The sequence below is a fragment of the Moschus berezovskii genome, chromosome 2, assembly GCF_049115385.1.
Source record: "Moschus berezovskii isolate FMDL1 chromosome 2, NW_MosBer_1.0, whole genome shotgun sequence".
NCBI classification, from domain to species: domain Eukaryota; kingdom Metazoa; phylum Chordata; class Mammalia; order Artiodactyla; family Moschidae; genus Moschus; species Moschus berezovskii.
The window spans coordinates 29,087,554-29,095,927 of record NC_142461.1 but is presented as its reverse complement, the minus strand read 5'-3'; the positions used below and the strand labels follow the sequence as shown (position 1 = coordinate 29,095,927).

The following is an 8,374-nucleotide window of genomic DNA, read 5'->3' as shown; positions in this document are numbered from 1 at the left end:
CGGCAGCCCCTGCGGCAGCACGCCCCCCAGTCCGCCCCCCAGGTGACAGGCCGAGCCGGCCTCCTCTGGGTCTCTAGTAGTTTCTGTGCCGCTGACGCACGCTTGCGCGCACAGCTGGGCCGGCCGCGTCCTACGCAGCAGCCGCGAGCTGGGCAGCCGGTGCCAGACGGTTCCCGGAGGGGGGCAGGGGCGGGGCGCTGCAGGAGGCCAGGGACTCCTGGCGGAGGAGGTGCGGGCGGGGGGCCCCGGTCAGGCTGGGGGGCCCTTGGCGTTTGCGGGCTGCGATAGGGCGCCCCGGCTCTGAGTCCCGAGATAGCCGGTGGCACCCGCCTGCCAGGGCCGATAAGGCTGCCGGAGGGAGTCTCGTCACTGGCCGCGAGGAGAGCCAGCGGGCTCTGCTGCCCCCTGCGGGGGTCTCCAGCCGCAGGGAGGGGCTCTCGGTTCTTTCGGGTCTGACTCTACTTCTCTACCCCGCAGCCCCCAAGGAGGCCCGCCTGACGACTAACGAGTTGCCATGGCATCCTACTACGAGATCCTAGACGTACCGCGAAGTGCGTCCGCTGATGACATCAAAAAGGCGTAAGTGCCTCCGCCGTGCGTCAGAAAGCCACTCACCCCACCCCCTACCACCACCCCGGGGCCCTTCAGAGGCAGTGCGGAGAGAGCCGGGTCCTTTGAAAGGACTGGGGTGGGGTGGGAGGCTTCCTCAGAGAGTGACCCCCTGTAGGGAGGAAGGAAACCCCTGGATGAGTAGGGGGAAATGTGTAGCGAGAAGTTCTGTTGACGAGCTGCAGTGTGGGCTCTTTTTCCAGTGCACCCTCCCATCCTTTCCCTCAGTCTTCACTCCTACCCCATCCTCCAGCCTCCTAAGTGTGGGCTTTCCTAGCATGCAGTGCAGACATGGCTCAAGCACTGAGACCAGGAGGGACCAGCGGCCTCCGTACCCTCCATGGACACATGTACCTACCGTCCTTTGCAACCCCAGACCAAGCTAGCCCCAGGGAGGGGTTAGGGCTGGGACTTTCTCACCCTCAGGTTATCATCTGCTGATACAAGTATGTAGTCCTAGCACTGGCTGCAGAGAGGAGAGAGAGGGACTCCATTAAATCACTGCTGCAGAGGCAGCCCTAGCAGCTGGGACTGACCCGGATCTGAGTGGTGGAAGGGCTATGGTGGGCTAACAGGAAATGGGTCATTGTGTTCCCTGGTGGGAAGTGCCTGCCTTTGTCCTCTGACCGTCCCCTCTGAACCCACTTCCTGCAGGTATAGAAAGAAGGCATTACAGTGGCATCCAGACAAGAACCCAGATAATAAAGAGTTTGCTGAGAAGAAGTTCAAGGAGGTGGCCGAGGCGTATGAAGTTCTGTCCGACAGTAAGGGCCAGGATCAGGGGTCAGGGCAGGCCATCACCTGTCACTCCCACTTCATGCCCATCACATTGCTTCCCAAAGCCATGCTGCCACCACCCTTGTGGCCTCCATGCCTCTTTCAACCTGGCAGTTAAGTGCTCCTCTTTCACAGGGACTCTGGAATTCTTTGTTTCAATTCAGAGGAGCACCTACTGTGTGCCAAGCACCCTTTTATTTTTCCCCTGATCCCCTGTCTCAGTGTCTGTTCCCCAGGGTCTGGTAGTTGCGGCATAGGTCCTGACAAGGGGAAGGAAACAAGGCAGGGAACCGAGGTATGCTGAGCCTCCTCTGAGCCAGGCCTTAGGAAGGCCATAAGCCAGGCCGTGAGTCTTCATAGCCATTCTTCAGGACAGGATTTATCATCCCATTTGTCAGGCAAGAAAACTGAGAGAAGTGAGGTAACTTGCTCAAGGAATATGACTCCAGGTCTTTCATTCATTAATTCAAAAAATATTCGCTGAGTGCTTAAGGTACCAGGCTCTTGTTGGGCAGAGGAACAATGAGGGATGAACAAGCTATGTCCTTGTCCTGATGGGTTTATCACAGTTTGGTCAGGAAAGATGGACATTAACCAAGTAAACGCAGAGACAAGGTTATTCTAAAGGAATAATAGGGTGATGTGATAGGGAATAGGGAATCATAGGCACCAACTTTTGTTAGGTAGTCACGGAAGGTCTCTCTGTGACATTTAGGTTAAAGCCCTAATTAATGATAACACAGTAATCATTAGTTAACATTTATGAAGCACTGAGTATCAGGGACTGTGCTAGGCAGTTTAGGTGGATTATCTCACTTAATCCCTGCAGCTATGAGGTCGGTGCTGTTATTGTGTCCATTTTACAGATGGGAAGGATCCTCTGTGTGAAGGGCTGAGCTGCTGCTAAAACCATGGCCATGTTCATGTCTCCTGTTCACCCTCCTGCTCCCCAAGTGTCAGTCTCTGGACAGTCTTCAGAGGGGCCTAGCCTGGAAGTGGGGGGCGGGCATCATCCCAGAGGGAGGGAGAAATGATCCAGTCTCTCTTTTCAGAGCGTAAGCGTGAGATCTACGACCTCTATGGCCGGGAAGGGCTGACTGGGGCAGGTAGGTGGAGCGGGGACACCCCGGGACAGAAGTGGGTCAGGGAGGAGCAGGGAGGCCAGTCTTCTGCAGTGGATTCTTGCTGTCACTCCAGGCTCCTGGAGTCTCTGAGCCTCGGGTAGGGTCCCCTCACTTAGGGCAGGGTGCCTGCCCTAAGCCCTCTCCCCATTCTGCCTTTCCTCTAGGAACTGGCCCGTCTCGCGCGGAAGCTGGTAGTGGCGGGCCTGGCTTCACCTTCACCTTCCGCAGCCCAGAGGAGGTCTTCCGGGAGTTCTTCGGGAGCGGAGACCCTTTTGCAGAGCTCTTTGGTGAGTGGACTTGGTGGGCGTCTGACGAGCTGGACTTCTCCCTCCAGGCCCGCCCTCCATCAGCCGGGAGGCCTTAGGCAGGAGGCTGAGAGGGAAACAATTCCACAGACAGAAGACTTTGTGGGGGTGGATCCAAGTGAGCGCTGGGACAGAACCTCACACATGCCAGAACCCGCGTGACCCTATAGTGACACTTCAGAGACTCGCCTTACGTAAATGATAACAGTAATTCATTGTTAAACCTCCACAGTGACAGCCATGAAAGCAAGACTCAGAACATCATGGGACAGTGATAATGCCATTACAAACAACAACAGACGCTACCTGTTTGAATCGTTAAATGAACCCTGGGAGATAGATAACTTTATCCCCACTTAGAGATGAGAGAACTGAGGCACATTCAAATAACTTGCTTAGAGTCACACAGCAGATGGCAGAGTGGAGACTTGTAGCTGTGTCTGCCTGACATCACACCAGGCTTATGCCTAAAACTGAAGGAGATGTTCCTTCGCCCTGCCTTCCTTTATTTATGGTGGCCACAATTGACCAGGGAACTTTTTCATATATAATACTAAAAATGAATTTCACTTATAAATCAGTCCAAGCTGAAATGTACCCAGTTGCTTAGCAGCTTCTATTTTAAGACTAAGATTAAGCAGGGTTCAGGGTCTTCTTTGGTGGTCCAGTGGCTAAGACTCCGTGCTCCCTATGCAGGGGACTGGGGTTCAATCCCTGGTCAGGGAACTAGATCCCACATGCCATAACTTACACCCAGTGCAGGCAAAAAAAAAAAGAGCAGGGTTCACACATTCTGGGGGGCAGGGGAGGCTCTTTTCACCAGATGATGGTTCACCTGCTTACTCATTGCAGATGACCTGGGCCCCTTCTCAGAGCTTCAGAACCGGGGTTCCCGACACTCGGGCCCTTTCTTCACATTCTCTTCCTCCTTCCCTGGGCACTCTGGTAAGTGCCATTCTTTGCCATGCCTGCAAGCGTTTGGAGTCCTGGAGCCCCTCACTTCAGCTCGTTGTTCTCCCACGCCTTCTCTCTCATGTCTCCAGAGCCCTGCCTCACAGAGGTTCCCGGCCCTTTGTGAGCTCAGCCTGCCTGCCGGGTGCAGCCTCTGTCTAATGCCCCCTCCTCCCCCACCCCCCTTGTCCCGATGCCAGATTTCTCCTCCTCGTCTTTCTCCTTCAGTCCTGGGGCTGGTGCTTTTCGCTCCGTCTCTACGTCCACCACCTTTGTCCAAGGACGCCGCATCACCACGCGCAGGTGAGGGCTTCTTCTGGGACCATGCCAGGGCTGGAAGGTGAAGTGGCGGGGTTGGGGGGAGTGCAGACAACTCGAGAGGCAGCTCCCTGAGGGCAGAGCCCAGTACGTCTTGTCCAGTGCAGCGTGGAGCCCAGACAGACTCCCGCAGGATTCAGGCCTGCCCACCCAGTGAACTGTGCTGTCTCCCACAGGATCATGGAGAATGGGCAGGAACGGGTAGAAGTGGAGGAGGATGGGCAGCTGAAGTCCGTCACAATCAATGGTGAGGAAGGGCCCAGCCACCAATCCCTGGCAGGAAACCCGAGGACCCAGAGCCCCATCCCCAACCTGCTCCTCTCTGAACTCCCCTGGGCCAGGGAGGCCAGACTGGAAGGATCGGAGATGGTGATCCGGGGGAAGGGGGTGCCGGGACACAGAATCGTGGGCTCTCAGAGGGCCTGCTAGTCACCATTGTCATGAGTTGGGATGCCGGAGTTTGCAGAGCACGTGACTATTTTCAAAGCCCTTGCACACACACCACCATATCCCCAATATTCTTACAAGAACCAGGGGAAAGCAGGGCAGTTTGCACTTGCCCTACTTTTCATTTGCAGAGACGGAGCCTCAGCATAGCTAAACGGTCCTAACTCCCAGGTAGCCCCACACCCGAGGCTTTGACCTACTTAGTGAAGGGTGAAGCCAGGAATGAAACTACAGGATGAAGGGTTCCTGGGGCTGACCTCTTCTTCCCACAATGCCACGTGGTACAGGATGGTCACCCTTTGGTGCCCGCTGACTCTGGGAAGGGCACTTCGCAAGCTATCTTATTTAATCACTGGAACCATTTGACAGTGTAGGCACTCTTGTCATTCCCATTTTATGGATGAGGAAAGGGAGGCTTAGGGAGGTTGAGTAATTTGCCCAAAGAGACAGCTTGTACCTGCTGAAACTGAATAACTGGCCATGCTCATAACCATGCTAGGTTTCAAAATGCATGCACCCCCACTTCCAAAGGAGGGGCTGAGAGTGGCCAGAGTGCATGAGGCCACCTGGCAGGCTTCCCACGGCCTGGATCAAAGGGCCTCATGGTGGCCGTGACTCCTGCAGGTATCCCAGATGACCTGGCCCTGGGCTTGGAGCTGAGCCGTCGTGAGCAGCAGCAGTCAGTCACCTCCAGGTCAGGGGCCACGCAGGTCCGGCAGACCCCTGTGTCACGACCCCCCGACGGCAGCCTCTCTGAGGAGGACGAGGACCTGCAGCTTGCCATGGCCTACAGCCTGTCAGAGATGGAGGCAGCTGGGAAGAAACCGGCAGGTGGGCGGGGGGCACAGCGACGACGGCAGGGGCAGCCCAAGGCTCAGAACCACGATCCAGGCGTGCGGGAGCCCCATGAGGGTGCAAGGGGTGACACAGCCAAGCCCAGTCCCTCTCCGGAGGAGAAGGCCACTCGCTGCCTCATCCTCTGATCACCAGGCCCAGCCCATCCAATTCAGGGGGACTGGGAGTCCTGGTCAGAGAAGGGCATGGCCTGAGTTGCAGGAGCCCCTCTCCACCTCAGCGCTCCCTCCCAGGTCCACCCCTCCCTCCAGCGTGGATTTGCTGTGCTCAGCCCACGGCTGATAGGTCCCTGGTGAAATTCAGGGTGGGGGGACCTCAGGGCAGCGGGAGGGCCTGAGGAGCCAGGATGAACTTAATTCTTATTAGACGGGGAGTTTCCAAGGGGCATTAGTGGCTTGGGTCGGGCCTTTCATGCCCAGGCCTTCTGCCACCTGTGTTGCTGAATGATGTCAAGGAAGGAGGACTTGGCCTGAGGTTCTCTGAGCCAGAGCGCGCAGCCACAGCTCTCCTGGTCGGCTGCAGACACCCCCACCCCAGTTTCCGCACGCAGTGTTGAGCTCTGACGTCTCTGTTGCTTCCCTCCTGGCGCTGCTTCTCCTCCCTCGCACTCTTCTCTCTGCAATTCCCTGCGGGCTACATCGCTTGCTTTCACTGCCTCCTGCCTGGCTGGGACTCCCTTCTTCCTTTTCCCCAGAAGGCCTCTTTGTGGCGAGGAAGATGCTGTGGCCCGCAGGGCCATAAGGTCTTCCGGGGAGGCTAGCTGGGTGGGGCGGGAGCCTCTCGGCCCGTCCAGATTCAGAACCGGAGCCTACTCCTCCTCCCTTCCTCTTGCTGCCTCAGCCTGCCCCCAGCCTCCGGACTAGCCAGAGGTGAGGCCGGCTAACCCTGGAGAGGGGGGATAGGGCCAGGGTGCCCCAGGAGGGAGGCCTAGGAGGGGCCACACCCCGTCCTCCCGCACCATGCATCAGGGCTCAGGGAGAGGCCACAGGGCTAGCCCAGGGCTGCATGCTTAGCTCTGCCCTCCACGGCTTGCGGCTGATCCTCTCTCCTGTCACCCCACCCTCGCTCTCTCCCCAGATGTGTTCTGAGCTGGATGTCCGGGACCCAGAGTTGCTGCACAGTTCCAACAGGACAGCGCCCAACCCTGTACACTGGGAGGGGACCCTCCATCCCTCTCCCTCTCACCTGTGCTGAGCATAGAGCCGGGCCTGGGCGGTGGGCGGGGGCGGGGTGGGAGGTAGGCTTATCCTGTAAACGCTCCAGGGTGTTTGGTGCTGTTTGGTGGGGACTACAAGTCCCAGAATGCAACGCACCTTGCCTCCTTTCTGTTAGATCATGCCTGGGGGGAGTGGTGCACAGTTAACGGAGCTGTGCATCTTGGGATATGTAGTTCCAGCTCTGGTCGGCCTGTTAACTCGTCGTGAGATGGGGACATCTTGTCATTTGATTTGTCCCTGGCAGGGGTGACAAAAATGTGGATGAAGGGGGAATGGTCTGAGCTTCGTTTCCCCTGATACCTCTTACTAGCACTGGGGTTAGAGTGTACAAATCAAGGCCCTGAGGCATCTTGGAGAGGTTATTTTCCTGTGGGCAGTCCTGGGGTCTGAGATGAGCCACGGCGGATTGGCTGAGCAGGGTGTGGTCTCAAGAGGGCTGATGGGCATGGGCTGGTGAGAGCTTGGAAGGTGGAAGGCCACCCTAGCGCTCTGGGTTGTGTGTGTATGTGTGTGTGTGTATGTGTGTGTGTGTGGCTGGAATCAGCGTGTGATGGGTGCTCCGGGCATGCTGCTGCTTGTATGGCTCCTTTGGCCTCTGACCCTGCTGCCCATTCTTTCTCTCCAACACCACAGAAGCTGCCTCTCCTCCTCCCTCCCTGGGGAGCCCGGTGGCCGGGGAGGGAAGTGGTGGAGCCGGGGTGTTGCCAGACCCTGTGCCGTTGAGTCTCAGTGACCTATCAAAGCCAGCTGGGCTGAGCTCAGACCGAGAGGGAAACACTGGAAGTCAATAAAGCTGAGTTTCGAGAGCTTGGTGGCGTGCTGTATCCTGTGTGCTTTCTTCCCGCCGGCCAGCCCTGTGGGGCCAGTGGGTGACACACCTCCCTTTATTTCTCAGGCATCCAGAGGTCGCGAGCCTTTCCAGCTGATAGTAGAAGTCCCCTCTTTGACCAGGCGGCCCTCCCCTAATATGGTGTGGGATCCCAGGCCATGCTCACATGCCTTACCTCTGGGGGCCCCACAGCGGGCTTTCACAGGCAGCTATTGTTCTGCGAATACAGGACCCCACCACCCAACTACTGCAGGGTCTGCAGGCACAGCTAGGACCAGATCTGACTGGGCTGAAAGCTGAGGCCAACAGAAAGCCAGGAACACGTGGTGAAACACCTCTAAAAACCTCCTCCCGAGGCCCAGAGACTGAGCACCCCCTCCACAGGTCCTCTTAGCTTATGGCTATCATCCAGCGTCAGAAGCCTGCCTCTCTCACATGGAGTGGTGTAAGTCTGCCCTACACAGGGTCCAGGGCCCAGGGAGGTGAAAACTAGGTACCTCCCCAGTCCTGTCTCTTCAGACACCTGCAGAGATGCCCTCCCAGCCACGGGACAAGCACTTTTCTATCCTCATGCAGGGCAGTGTTGGGGGTAATCACTGGGCTTCATCCTCAATGGCCAAAGGACCTATATTGTATTTTCCTCAAAACAAGGAAGTAGCATGCCCTGAAAGGGATTTCAAACCTCTGTCTTGAGAGAAAGAATCTGTTGGAAGTTTCTGCCCACTTCCAGCCTTTGAGATGACCAACAGTGGTGCTGAGCTGCAGCAGAGCACAGGTGAGGGGTGGGGGGCCAGAGATCCACTCACTGTCCCTTCCCTCTCTGAGCAGGGCAGGTGGTATTCGCCCATCTTTCATGGGGCCTGAGCCTTGGGCTTCCCTGGAGACTCAGATGGTAAAGAATCTTGCCTGCAATGCAGGAGACACGTGTTTGGTCCCTGGGTC

General features: G+C 57.2%; 1 protein-coding gene across 3 annotated transcripts; it reads left to right on the top strand.

Annotated features, from left to right (window-relative positions):
- The first annotated feature begins 35 nt into the window (after positions 1 to 35).
- DNAJB2 (DnaJ heat shock protein family (Hsp40) member B2) lies at positions 36 to 7,414 on the top strand. Of its 3 annotated transcripts, XM_055398248.2 has the most exons (10): positions 38 to 229; positions 478 to 579; positions 1,264 to 1,373; positions 2,439 to 2,492; positions 2,675 to 2,797; positions 3,668 to 3,760; positions 3,967 to 4,069; positions 4,261 to 4,331; positions 5,156 to 5,362; positions 6,464 to 7,414. In XM_055398248.2, the coding sequence occupies exons 2-10, from the start codon at positions 515 to 517 to the stop codon at positions 6,472 to 6,474; spliced, it is 837 nt and encodes a 278-aa protein (XP_055254223.1). In that variant the 5' UTR covers positions 38 to 229; positions 478 to 514; the 3' UTR covers positions 6,475 to 7,414. The 3 variants fall into 3 exon arrangements, with proteins under 3 accessions (XP_055254221.1, XP_055254222.1, XP_055254223.1); XM_055398246.2 differs by lacking the exon at positions 6,464 to 7,414 and having other exon boundaries at positions 36 to 229; positions 5,156 to 5,653; XM_055398247.2 differs by lacking the exons at positions 3,668 to 3,760; positions 6,464 to 7,414 and having other exon boundaries at positions 36 to 229; positions 5,156 to 5,653.
- Positions 7,415 to 8,374: the final 960 nt, after the last annotated feature.

What these genes read in the sequence shown, in the direction of transcription:
- DNAJB2 (XM_055398246.2), top strand. Translation starts at nt 515, where the DNA reads ATGGCATCCTACTACGAGATCCTAGACGTACCGCGAAGTGCGTCCGCT. An exon ending in GCTGATGACATCAAAAAGGC is followed by an intron (nt 580 to 1,263) that starts GTAAGTGCCTCC and finishes CACTTCCTGCAG; the next exon opens with GTATAGAAAGAAGGCATTAC. An exon ending in GGAAGGGCTGACTGGGGCAG is followed by an intron (nt 2,493 to 2,674) that starts GTAGGTGGAGCG and finishes CCTTTCCTCTAG; the next exon opens with GAACTGGCCCGTCTCGCGCG.